Genomic DNA, 12621 nt, shown 5'->3' on the forward strand with positions numbered 1-12621 from the left:
CTAAGTCGCTTCAGTCATATCTGACTCTTTGTGACCCTGTGGACTGTAACCCACCAGGCTCCTCTGTCCATGGGACTCTCCAGGCAAGAATACGGGAGAGGGTTGCCATGCCCTCCTCCAGGGGGTCTTCTCGACCCAGGGATTGAACTGCATCTGTTATGTCTCTTGCAGTAGCAGGACGGTTCTTTACCATTAGTGCCCTTTTTATTCTTTCCATTTCACAGAAGTAGGAACTGAAGCTCACAGAGAGAGGGAGGAAGTCACTCGCATGCTCCATGTCCCCCATTTTCTCCTGTTTAGGGTCTTTCCTGAGGGATACACTCTTTGCCTTTGTGGCCCACCCTAGACCCAAAGGGAAAGGATAAGTTCTTTAGGGCCCCTGGGAACTTTCAGGCCTTGACTCTAGGACCTGTTTGCCCTCTGTTTAGGAAGAAAATATTGCCTGGCCCCCCTTACAGAGCTGAAGAGGGGCTGTCCCTTGAGCTTATTTAGTGAGTTCCAGCCTCAAGGCCTTTGCACTTGCTGGTCCCTCTGTCCAGAGTACTGTTCCCCCACTTCTCCCAGTGGCCAGCTCCTTTTCCTCCTTCAGATTCCTGCTCAAATGTCATTTCCTCGGAGAGGCCTTCCCTAACCTCAATGGCCAAAGTCACCCTCCCTTCAATCATTCATTGAGTCATTGATTCATTCATATCATACCCTCCCAGGGTGCCTACTGTGTCTACAGGTGAGGTGCTAAGACACCCATCCCTGACTCTCAGAGCTCACAGCTGGCTACTGAATAAATGAGTTAGCATGACATTTCTGATGGCGATGTGTCAGGAAGGAGAAATACATGACATGATAGGAAGTGACGGGCTGAATCAGAGCTTCCAGAGGGAGGTGGGTGTTTATTGGAGACCTGAAGATGATGAGAGAGCCAGGCACAGGGAGAGCCAGGGAAACAGCTTAGGCAGAGGAAACAGCAGGTGCAAAGGCCCTGAGGCAAGATTGCATCTGGAACCTAAAAGATGGAGTGACTCACCAGAGGAGAAAGATGAGTTAGTGGGGAGGTAGTGGGGTGGGATCTGAGAGGATTTGGAGCCCTTCTCCCCCCTGCCCCCCGCCCTGCTATGTCTCCCAGGCTCATAGGACATCTCCCCTTAAGTCTGTAGCTCCCACCTCCAATTCAACCATCCCTAACTTCAGATCCTTTTGCTGATTCTTAACAATAAAGTCCTTCCATTAGTTTTACTTTTTTTTTTTTCATTAGTTTTACTTTTAAATACCAAATACCTTTGGGCAGAAGCTGGTACACATTGTTGTGAGCTTTTACCCTTTGGGGGAAAAATAAGTGGGTCGACTACCGCCCCGAACATGCATCTGGGAGGTCAGGGAGCCTAGCAAACTCGCATGCCTTCACCTCCACCAGGGCAACGGCTGGGCCCCCCCACTCCCCACCCCAAAGCGGGAACTCGACTGCTGGTCTTCCAGTGGGGAGTTGGAGGTGGATTTATATTTATATTTAAAAAATTTTCTCAATTCGCCGCAGTTGGTTTGTGATACTTTTATAGTCCGAGTGAGGAGGAGGGACAAAGATGTTATCCTTTGGAAAAAATAGATTTCCCAACTGCAGGGAGAGCAGGAGGGACTTCTCCGCACTTCCGGGGCGCTGGGGGTGGGGGGCGGCCTCCAGGCGCTAAATTATTCTGTTCTCTAGGCTCCTCTGCAGCTGGTGAGCTTTTTATAAACAGGACCAGCCCCGCCCCTCGTCTCCAGAGGAGGAATAAGGGAGATCAGAATTTTCCTGGGACCACACGCCCCCTGCCGGGAGTGGAGACCGGAGCTGGGGCGGACGGTAGCGCCCTGGAATGGAGGCCGAGGTCTCATTCTTCCGCGCCACCGCCTACTCTGACTTCTTAACATCAAGATCGTTGGGGAATGACGGGTCATCTTGGACCCCAGTCTCCATCTCCGAGTCTCGTTTTGCCAGGATGGTAGAGGGAGGACTCTCCATCCCCGTCGTTTAGCTCAGGAGTCCGTCAGGAGTACATCATCTCCCACCCCACCCCACTTCTTTATTGCAGGGTCTTTGAACCTCGCTGTTTCCTACGTTTTTGTTTTTGTTTTTTTAACCGCAGACTTTGCGAGATTAGGGGACAGGCTGTTTTCCTGCCCTGCTCCCGCAATTTGAATTTTTCTTTGAATTTTTTTCTGGAAAATGGGGCGCAGGAAGGAGAGGGGTTCCCGGAGCGTCCCTCAGCCCCCCTTTTCCGGAAATCGGTGGCGGAGGGTGGCTCTCTTGATCCCGATTTCTCTCTTCTTCATCTCAGAAACAGGGTGGAGCATCTACTAGCCCGACCCCCTTCAGGGGTCTTGAGTGTGTTAGTCGCTCAATCGTGTCCAGTTCTTTGCAACCCCATGGACTACAGCCCACCAGGTTCCTCTGTCCATGGAATTATCCAGGCAAGAATACTGGAATGGGTTGCCATTCTCTTCGCCAGAGGATCTTCCCAACCCAGGGATCGAACCCAGGTCTCCCGCATTGCAGTCAGATTTTTTACCGTCTGAGCCACCAGGGTACATATCAGAAATGAGACGGGGTCTATCTTGATCCCTATTTCCGCTATTTCTTCTTTTATACTTACTTTGAACCCCGTAAATAGGAGATACGGAGTATTTTCTCGAACCTCGCTTACTCTTCCCTGAAATTGGGAATAGGGGGAGTTTAATGAGCGGTCACAGCACCTTGGACTGACCGGGGACCCCCTGAGTCTAAGACCTGGGGTGCGTGGGGGCAGGGAAGGGGAACGCCCCCAGAAGACTGAGGCTCTGTTGAGGCCTCAACCTCAGGGCCCTTCAATCGCCCGAAAACCACCATTGGACAGGAGGAGGGGGGTGGCAATCTTTGTTTGGTTACTTACCCCGTCGCTCGAGCATTTAAGCCAGTGAGAAGGCGCTGCGAAGCCCCGCCTCCCTTATACTGAAGAGAGGCGGAGCCAGCAAGCGATTCCTCCCCTCCTGCACCGCTTCTGCTAGCTACTGGATGCGCTCTCTGGGCCCCGCCCCGTTCTCGCGTCAATCTGTGCAAGAGCCCCGCCCCTCCCGGCTCAGCCTGCGACCGTAGACCATATCTCCATCCGTGGCTCCGCCCTAGAATGGCATCACGGCCTTATCTGCATGTGAGGCCCCGCCCCGCCCTTTGCAGGACGTCACCGAGGACTGCAGGGGCCTCAGCTGCTGCCGCCGCCTCCGCTGCAGCGCAGCCCCACATCAGCACACCGTGGGCCCCGTCACCGCCACTGCCAAAAAAGTCGCCGCCGCTAGGGTCGCCACAGCATCAGTGCAGAACAAGGTGAGCTCCCAGGCCTCCAGGTGAGCTTCCGCGCCGAGCACCTACATAACCTTCATTTGACTGATGGTCAGGTTGGGATAGGGGACGAAGTTGGCCCGCCTTAAATGAGACAGAAGGATGAGGCGGTCGCGAGCCTGGGGAGGGGGAGGGCCTCGGCTCCCTCTACCTGCCCTGTCCTCACCCCACCCCCATCCCTCCACCCCCGGCTCTGCGGTGGAGGGGGAGGGGAGATGAGGCGAGTGCCTTGCGGGAAGCTGTGCGCGCGGGAGGCTCAGTGCGTGCGCGTGCGCGTGAAGTGCACACGCGTGTGCGCGCCCGCCTGTGCAAGAGGGTCTGTGTGTACCCTTGCTGTTTACCAGGGTATGCTCGTGCATACCCTGGGGATCCCGACCCAAGATTGTGAGTGTTACAGGCATGTGGAGGCCGACGCGTGGACTGCGCGTGTGCGTGCACAACAGTGTGCCTATGTGCACAGATGTGTGCCCGTGTGGGTGACGTGTACTGGGCTGCATGGGTGGAGGACGCATTGCGCACGGGTGGGTTTGCACATTTGTATATACATATTGGCGTGCAGATAGGTGTCTGGCTCTTTCCCGTGCACTGAGCGTGTCCCAGTGTGTGCCCTGCTGTGTGCACGTGAGCGTGTGCATGCCCCGTGCCTATCACGTGATATAGCTGTCACAGCTCGAGCTCTCCCAGCCTGGGAGTCTGGCAAAAGAACGGCAGAGACGCGTCTCCGCGGTACCGTACACGCGTGTGCACGTGCGCCCGCTCAGTTCTGAGGAACATGAATGATTGATGGGGGGCGGGGCCGGCCACAGTTAGTCACTTCTCCTAGCGCAGCTGTAGAGCTTAGGTTACAACCGGACCGGGGCGCAGGCCTGATGGAGGGGGCTGCAAGTTGTCTCCATCCCCTTCGCTCTGAGGTCCTCCCCCGGAACCTCGGGCCTTTCAAGGTCACGGCCCGCCCTCTGCGGTGGGGCGCACCGTTAGTACTGGGGCTCCTGATGGGATAAGAGTAATCTCTGTCTCTCGCTGGAAGCTCTCTAGCCTGAGCCTGGGCGTTTGGGGATGGAGGGGAATCCCTCACCTTCGCCTACGCCCCACACCCCCAGATGGCATCCGCCACAGACGCTCGCTATGGGCAGAAGGAATCTTCGGACCAGAACTTCGACTACATGTTCAAAATCCTCATCATCGGAAACAGCAGCGTGGGCAAGACATCTTTCCTCTTCCGCTATGCAGACGACTCCTTCACGCCTGCCTTTGTCAGCACTGTAGGCATCGACTTCAAGGTCAAGACCATCTACCGAAACGATAAGAGGATCAAGCTGCAGATCTGGGTGGGTCCAGCTAGGGGGCCTTCTGGCTCCATTATTCTCCCTCCCAGGGACAGCAGTCCCAGTTCTACCTATTTCTTTCCTGTCTAGATTCACTCATTACACACTGGGCATTTATGAGGCGCTTACTGTGTACCAAGGGCTAAACGCACAGAAGAGAGTGTCCCCTTTCTCCCACCAGTGCTCTCCAGGGGTGGGGAAGGGGTAAATGCTGGGTCCTGTCCTACCCCTGACATCATCAGATGCATCACCTGCTGAGTGCCTCAGTTTCCCCATATTCAAGTTCCTCCACGAGTGTCTGGATGAGGTTTCAGAGGTCCAACCTCATTCCCTGGGCCAAGAGCAGTCTCCTCCACCAGGGTCTTCTGGCCACCTCCCTCAGCACCTCTGAGTCCTAAAGGAGTCTGATAAATCCCAAGCCAGAGCTTGTTGTTCCCTGCCCACAGTCCTTCCATGGCTCCCACCTCACTCTTGGTAACGCCTGCAACCTTCCCCTGGCTGAGGAGACCCTGCCACCTGGTCAGCCCCTGTTGATATCTCATCTGTCTCCCTCCATCTCCACCTCAGCCTCTTCATTGTTCCTCAAATGTACCAGACCCAGTCCCACTTCAGGGCATTTGCCTAGACTTTCCTTCCCCTGACCCTCATATGACTCCCTCCCTCATCCTTCAAGTTTTTAAATTGTCCCCCAACCCACACTGCCCATCCTTGCCTGGTTTTTTCCCTTCTCCTGTCTCATTACTTTCTGACGATACATTTCCGTGATCTGAGGATACATTTTCTTTCTTGTCATGGATTGATTCTCTGTTTCCTGCACAGAGCTGTCAGTTCCAAAAGGGCAGTGATTTTGGCCCATTTTGTTAACAGCTGTGTACTCAGTGCCCAGCACGCACAGGTCCATGTGTGTCAAATGGGTGAAGGAATGATGCTGTAGGTACCTTGGGATCACTGATACTGCATTCCCTGGGACAGGCAGCTGAATCACCCTTCCTGACCCACTGTGCCTCTGGGCATGCCCCTGCTCCTCTGAACCTCAAGGGGGCTGGACTCCACCATCTCAGAGTTCATTCCCATGCTGAGGAACTTGCATGTATCTCCTCTCTGACACCCCACCTCTTCTTCCCAGGACACAGCGGGGCAAGAGCGGTACCGGACCATCACGACAGCCTACTACCGGGGCGCCATGGGCTTCATCCTCATGTACGACATCACCAATGAGGAGTCCTTCAATGCGGTGCAGGACTGGTACGTGCGCCCCCACCCGCCCTCTTCTGAGCCAGGCTTCGTGCAAAGCCTGGGGTACAGGCCGAGATGAGAGAGTCCCAGCCCCTTGGCAGAAATGTAAATAACAATATTGGGGTCTCAGCTATACTATCAATCTATAATCATTAAAACAATGTGGCATCAGCTCAAAATAACGTGAAAGAAAGATTTTAGGTAGGAAAATGAAACTACAAACATAAAAGGAAAAAAAAAAAGGTCTGGGAGGGACAGAAAATATAAAGATAGCTTGCAAGTTTTGAAGGTATAAACATTTACATTTTCTGCTGAGAGTAATGATAACTTTTGAGAAACTGTTTGAATTTGTTCAAGAGGGAGAATTCTCTGGGGGTTGGGGGATCTGGGAAGGGTGGGAAAGACTTCTTGAAAGAGGGACTCTCAAGTTCACGAACTGTGGGAGCAGGCCCCTACAGAGAGAAGTGTTCCTGGTAGGACAAAGGCAGGAGGAGAGACTGAGCCTGCCTTCCTCAAGAATTAATGGGACAGGATTTCCCTGGTGGTTCAGTGGGCTTCCCTGGTGGCTCAGATGGTAAAGAATCTGCCTGCAATGCAGGAGACCCAGGTTCCATCCCTGGGTTGGGAAGATCCCTGGAGAAGGGAATGGCTACCTACTCCAGTATTTTTGCCTGGAGAATTCCATGGACAGAGTAGCCTGGTAGGCTGCAGTCCATGGGGTCACTAAGAGCCAGGCATGACTAAGCGACTAACACTTTCACTTTCCAGTGGCTAAGACTTTGCACTCCCAGGGCAGGGGGCCCAGGTTCCATCCCTGGTCAGGTAACTAGATCCCACATCCCGCAAGGAAGATCAAAGATCCTGCGTGCCGCAGCTAAGACCTAGCAGAGCCAAAGAAATAAATATTAAAAGTAGAGAATTAATGGGGGTGGGGGGCTTGAGTAGGATGAGTGACAAGGAGATGGGGGAGGGTGGTGGTGCTCAGATTCTCCAAGCCCTAACCTTCCTCTGTCACTACCTCCTCCAGGTCAACCCAGATCAAGACCTACTCATGGGACAATGCCCAGGTGCTGCTGGTAGGGAACAAGTGTGACATGGAGGATGAGCGGGTTGTGTCGTCGGAACGTGGTCGACAACTGGCAGACCACCTGGGTGAGTACCCAGTGACGCTGGACATCACAGGCCAGGAAAGGGACACTGAGGCCCTGAAAGGGGAAGACACACACCCAAGGTCTCACAGCTAAGCCACGATGTGGCCTGGATTTGAATCCCGATAATTCATACTCTCTGCGAGCTGGCCTTTGATCCAGGGGCCATTTCGGGTGGATATTGAGGGATGTTTAGGAGTTCACTCTGCAAGAAGTTAATGATTCATTCTGATACTGTCACTGCACAGCCTAGTGCTGGGTGTTGCTGGGCCCCTGAGAGGCCTCCAGATTTGTGAGAGAGGGAGGGATCTGGGCTGGCAGAACAAGCAAGGAGCCAGGCTCTGCCTGGCATAACTAAGGCTTCCTGGAAGTGGGGCATTGGAACTGGTATTTGAAGAAAAAGGGTTATCTTTCAGACAGAAGAAACAGCGTGACCAAATGTGGGAAAGATCTTTTTGGCAAATAGTTTTACATGACTGGAAAACGGGGATCACTTGGAGGAAATATGGTTGATCATGCAGGACCTGAACTACACACTGGGGAGTCAGACTCTTCAGAGGGCAGTAGGAAGCCACGGAGTGTGTGTGAGCTGGAAAGGCCTGGATCTGTGTCAGATGCTGCCAGGACCAGGGCTGGGCCGGATGGTGGGAGCAGGGAATTAGCCCATCACCCTATTTATTATCGTAGCTATTTATTTACTGGAGATGTCCCCCAGGGGCTTGGGCACCCCCTTGTTCTGTGCAGGGGCTCTGGGGACAATGAGAGGAGGAGGGTTTTAGGGTGAAGAAAGGAGTCTAGGCTGACTCAGTCCACCGTTGCTTCGCCATGGGACTTCTCCATGCCTTTAACATGCATCTGGCACTGGGAAACTCCAGGTGTTACCTGTCCTCAGCAAAGTGTGTCTGAACGTGGGGGGTCCAGCGTCCTCACCCCTCCCTTCCCCGACCACAGGGTTCGAGTTCTTTGAGGCAAGCGCCAAGGACAACATTAATGTCAAACAGACCTTTGAGCGCCTTGTGGATGTCATCTGCGAGAAGATGTCTGAGTCATTGGACACGGCCGATCCTGCAGTCACGGGCGCCAAGCAGGGCCCACAGCTCACGGATCAGCAGGCGCCTCCGCATCAGGACTGCGCCTGCTGAGTGATGCCCTGCCCCGCCCCACCCTGGCCCCGCCCCTGCCCGCCCCCTGGGCCTGAGCCAGCGCCCCTACTGGCTGTGGGCGTGAGTCCCCTGCCCCGATTTAGCCCATCACCCTATTTATTATCGTAGCTATTTATTTATTTATTGGAGATGTCCCCCAGGGGCTTGGGCACCCCCCTTCTCCGCATCCCACCCTGTACATACAGCCCTGTTCTCGCTCCGCAGTGGCGTGCCGTGGCCCCGTGAACTCACCGCTCACTCTTCCCTCCAGACCCCACCTTTTTATAAATTCACCCCCATCAACAGTTATCAGTTTTGAAGAGGGGGCCAGATGACACCCCAGGGCAGGCTGGTTGGGTGATGGGAGGTAGCCAGCCTCCTGGCTGTGGCATGGTGGGTCCAGGTGGCTGCAGGCATCTCAACGTGGACCACTGGGTGGGTCAGAGCCAGTAAATGGCCCACCTGGCTCTTGGCCCCCAAGGTTGTATCTTTTATGGGAGCAGGGTGGGGGGGGGGGGGAGCTGCTGCAGATATGCACCACCCTGGGATACCACTCCCCACCAGACCTGTTCTGACGTCATGAGTGTCAAACATGCCCCCCAGCCCCCCAGGAGATGTCATGACAACACTACACACACCCAATAAAGTGAATGGATGACACAATGTCCCTATCAGCGCCAGCCTGATAATGCTGGCTCTGTTCATCCACAATATTTTCAATTACAAAGAAAATTTAATGGTACTTCCACACTCCGTGACTAGAGGATGAGACTGGAGACTCCAAATTCTGGGGCCCGGCTCCAAAGGGATGAGTGATATCCCCCACCTTAGTCCCAGCGCCCAGCCTACAGTAGTGTTGAGGGCTTGGTGCTAGCTGGCTGGCTGAGACCCAGAGCTGAGGATGGCCCATCATGAGTCACTTGAAGCTGTCCCAGAAAGGCTGAGGTACAACTGTCCATCTTCATGGTTGTGTTCCAGAGGGAGGAACTGAGGCCTGGCAGTGGGCTTGGCAGGGGCAGCCCAAGCAGATGCCCAGGAGTCAGGGTGCGGCTAGGACTTGGCCTAGGAGTCGGTTCCCCTTCCTGCCCAGGTGGCTGGTCGGCGGAGGCTCAGTCAGTCTTGCCTTGCTGTCTGGCATCTGGGGGCTCAGTCTGCATGGTGCCGAGGGCCACACAGCCTGGGGGTGTCAAGGGGCCTGGGATCTGACCGCACAAGAGAATCCGGTTACATGTGCTGCTCCTCCCCCTAGGCACCCCACTGAGCCCTCCTCGCTGGACAGATGCAGGCTTGGTCCTCACCTCCTTGGTGATCAGCAACCTGCCCACCCACCACGGGGCGCGGGCAGACTGTCACTGGCACAGGCAGCCCTCACCCTGAAGGGCAGCTGTACTGCCATTTGGGGCTCTCACATGCGGCCCCCCCCCCCCCAGAAGCCCCCTGGGTGCCCACTGCACTCACCCGGTATTTCAGGTAGGAGAGGTAGGTGTCCCACCCTAGCGTCAGGCCGTTGATGTAGGTGACTCGGAACTGGGGGGGCACGAATAGGAAATTCACCAGCTGCGCAGCAGGCCACACGCACCAGTCAGCCTATCGGGAGGGGCGGAATGTAGTGAGGGGCGGAGCCAGGAGGGACTTGGGTGGGGCCTGAAAGGAGGGTCAGAAGCAAGATGAAAGCGGGTGGAGGTGAAGGGGTAGGCGGGGCCTGGGCAGGCATGCCCACCTTGTAGAATTCCCAGAACTTGTCCCGCAGCTCCTGACAGCTGTCGTCCAGGGTCTGGCCCTCCAGGCAGCCAAGGCCTAGGAAGGAAACCAAGAAATGAGAGTGTCAGGGGCTGGGGAGTATGGAGTACAGTGGTAAAGAGGGTGGGGTAGGACCCCCGAGGAACAGCTTCGAAGATGGCTCAGCAGGTGAAGAATCCACCTGCAGTGTAGGAGACACAGGAGACTCGGGTTTCATCCCTGGGTCAGGAAGATCCCCTGGAGGAGGAAATGGAAACCCACTCCAGGATTGCTTGAAAAATACCATGGGGAGGAGCCTGGCAGGCTACAGTCCACAGGGTCGCAAAGAGTCGGACACAACTGAACGACTAACCACCACCCCAGGCAGCGGAACAGTGCCCCAAGCAGAGGAACCGGGACATTTAAAGGCCTTGCAGTGGGAAGTGGGGCACAGCGGGGAGGCTGAAACGGGTAAACAAGAAGTCAGAGGTCTGTCCTGTATACACTCGTACCCTGCGGGGTGGTGACACACCCTTGCTGAGGCGGTTTTATTACCAGTCAGGTACCTTCCTTTACCTTTACAGATAATGAAATAAAACTGACCCTGTGTGGCAAGGAATGAACAGCTCTCCAGAGCCAAGGGTTAGGATGATTGTGCCCTGTCAACCTCAGTCTCAGTTCACCTTCCTCCAGCCCCAGGGCCTTTGCACCAGCTGTCCTCCCCCTCCGCCCCACCCCCACTCCCGGCCCGCTGGCTCCTTCTTCATGTCTCATCTCAGCATCTTCTCCTTGGAGAAGTTCTCCCAACCATCATCCAGGGCAGCCCTATCAGACACTGTCTTCATCCTTCCTACATGTAGCACCACTGTCTGTGATTCTGCCATTCACACCTGACTCCATTGGGTCTGTCCTGTCACCACTGAACCCCAGCCTCCAGTCCTGGGCCACCCACATAGGAGGTACATCAATAACACATCTCCACATTCTGGACACAAAACTGGCTCTACCCCCCCCCCCCCCCCCCCGATCCAGGAGGGACCAAGCCCAAGTTCACAGAACTCCTTACCCAAGAAGTACCAGACGCCAAGCATAGGAGAAGCCACCAGTTGGTCAATGAGGACCTTCTTGAGGACGTTTGGGAGGCCAGGGAAGCCGGACGCAGGGAGCAGGCGGTCCAGCCAGAGATACCAATAGTGCAGGAAGGGGCCCATGCTGCAGCCGACTGCAAACATGCTCGCTGTGGACAGTCCAAGAGTTAAGGGGGGCACGTTAGGCCAGCAACCTTCCCCCCCCTAATCCACTCCCTCCCTAGCTAAGAGCTGGGTAAGCCGGACACCCCTCCAGGGCAGAACCAAATATTCTTTCATTACTAGCTCCACCGCCAGGTACCATTCCAAGAGGTGCTTTTGCATCTTCTTCCCTCATTCCCTCACTACCCTATCAAAGGGTACTACCATCGCCCCGCTTTCCGAAGGAGGAAACAGAGGCACAGCTGATAGGGAAGTGTGGGACCAGGGTGCGACCCAAGGCTGGCTGGCAGCCAGACGCTGTGCCTTTGACTACCCCGGGTGCAGCATATCGTGTTCAATGCTAAGTCTGTCAGTGCAAGAGAGAGGGTAGCAGATCAGGGGGTGGGCGAGGACCTGACCGTCAGGACGGCAGCGGACAGAAACCCTACGTATTGGAGATGAGATGAAGACTCGAGGGGGAAGGGACGCAGAGAACGGGGAGGGGGTGTCTAGGGTGCATGATGAGGTCAAGGGTCTTGCCAGGAACTGAGGTCACGGGACATGGTCACGGAGCTCAGGTCCGGTTCACAGGTCTCCGGATCAGAAGTTGGGGGCAAAGAGCTCCTGGGGTGAAAAGCCAGCAGCACCGGTCCCCTTACCTGAGCGCCGGGGGTCGAACTTCTGGCCGGGCCGGGCGCGAATCTCCCAGGACTGGCGCGCCCCATCCCCGGCCGCCATGAGAACGCCGCATCCCAGGGTGTTGGTGACGAGCAACGCACGGCCTTGGAACAGGGGCTGACCGGCAGCCCAAAGGCCGCGCAGCCAGCGCCAGCCGCCGGACGGCATCGTCCGCCGGACACAGGAACCGGCACAGCGGACCGCCCCGCCCATGCCGGCCAATCCCAAGTACCCCGCGCGGTGGTAGCCAATCGAACAGTGCCTTCGTGATTTGTATGCCCGCCCCGAATCGCTCCAGTCAATCGCCGACTGCTTCGAAGCCTCACACCGCCTTCTGCGCCTTACGAACCAATCACAAGGCTTCGCGTCACACCGCGCACGCCAATTACTGTCGTTCCACCCTTGTTTCCCCGCCCCTTTCTGCTCTGGCCTGTGTAGCCGTAGTCATACTCTTATTTGACCGCCAACTTCACTGACCAATCACTGACTTCAGGCTGGAAAAATCACAACCTGTTGTCCTGCCTCCCGCGTTGAGATGGCCAATCTACGGTAGTTACCGAGTTCTCCCGTGTAAATTGCCCCTCAGATTTCCAGATTCTCCGGCAATTCCTGAAAAGTGATGGCTACCGGGGCGGAAATCCAATCCCGCAAAGATTCGGGGACGCGGAGGCGGGGCTCCAGTTCTGCTGCGCGCTAAGGCTGCCGGGATAAGTTCCGCTGCGCGCGCAGGCTGCGCGGATTCCTCTCTGGACGTTGACCTTGGTCCTGACTACTGCTGGGCATCTGACCCAAGTTCCA

The 12621-nt window shown here is 55.7% G+C and overlaps 2 protein-coding genes across 3 annotated transcripts; one reads left to right on the forward strand and one right to left on the reverse strand.

The window, feature by feature from the left end:
• The first annotated feature begins 3169 nt into the window (after window positions 1–3169).
• Window positions 3170–8860, forward strand: RAB3A (RAB3A, member RAS oncogene family). Of its 2 annotated transcripts, none has more exons than XM_020884467.2 (5): window positions 3170–3351; window positions 4447–4674; window positions 5798–5916; window positions 6935–7059; window positions 8007–8860. In XM_020884467.2, the coding sequence occupies exons 2-5, from the start codon at window positions 4447–4449 to the stop codon at window positions 8195–8197; spliced, it is 663 nt and encodes a 220-aa protein (XP_020740126.1). In that variant the 5' UTR covers window positions 3170–3351; the 3' UTR covers window positions 8198–8860. The 2 variants fall into 2 exon arrangements, with proteins under 2 accessions (XP_020740126.1, XP_020740125.1); XM_020884466.2 differs by having other exon boundaries at window positions 3171–3331.
• Window positions 8861–8910: 50 nt separating this feature from the next.
• MPV17L2 (MPV17 mitochondrial inner membrane protein like 2) lies at window positions 8911–12281 on the reverse strand. The gene is made up of 5 exons (XM_020884468.2): window positions 11805–12281; window positions 10983–11153; window positions 9918–9994; window positions 9656–9784; window positions 8911–9399 (listed from the first exon to the last, which is right to left on the reverse strand). Exons 1-5 carry the CDS (start codon window positions 12034–12036, stop codon window positions 9307–9309), a joined length of 702 nt encoding a protein of 233 aa, XP_020740127.2. The 5' UTR covers window positions 12037–12281; the 3' UTR covers window positions 8911–9306.
• Window positions 12282–12621: the final 340 nt, after the last annotated feature.

This window comes from Odocoileus virginianus, chromosome 3 (genome assembly GCF_023699985.2).
Source record: "Odocoileus virginianus isolate 20LAN1187 ecotype Illinois chromosome 3, Ovbor_1.2, whole genome shotgun sequence".
Taxonomy (NCBI): domain Eukaryota; kingdom Metazoa; phylum Chordata; class Mammalia; order Artiodactyla; family Cervidae; genus Odocoileus; species Odocoileus virginianus.

Coding starts and splice junctions, on each gene's coding strand:
- MPV17L2 (XM_020884468.2), bottom strand. CDS start 12,036: ATGGGCGGGGCGGTCCGCTGTGCCGGTTCCTGTGTCCGGCGGACGATG. Junction 11,154..11,804: donor GTTCGACCCCCGGCGCTCAG/GTAAGGGGACCG, acceptor GACTGTCCACAG/CGAGCATGTTTGCAGTCGGC. Junction 9,785..9,917: donor AGTTCTGGGAATTCTACAAG/GTGGGCATGCCT, acceptor CCCTCCCGATAG/GCTGACTGGTGCGTGTGGCC.
- RAB3A (XM_020884467.2), top strand. CDS start 4,447: ATGGCATCCGCCACAGACGCTCGCTATGGGCAGAAGGAATCTTCGGAC. Junction 4,675..5,797: donor GGATCAAGCTGCAGATCTGG/GTGGGTCCAGCT, acceptor TCTTCTTCCCAG/GACACAGCGGGGCAAGAGCG. Junction 7,060..8,006: donor ACAACTGGCAGACCACCTGG/GTGAGTACCCAG, acceptor CCCCGACCACAG/GGTTCGAGTTCTTTGAGGCA.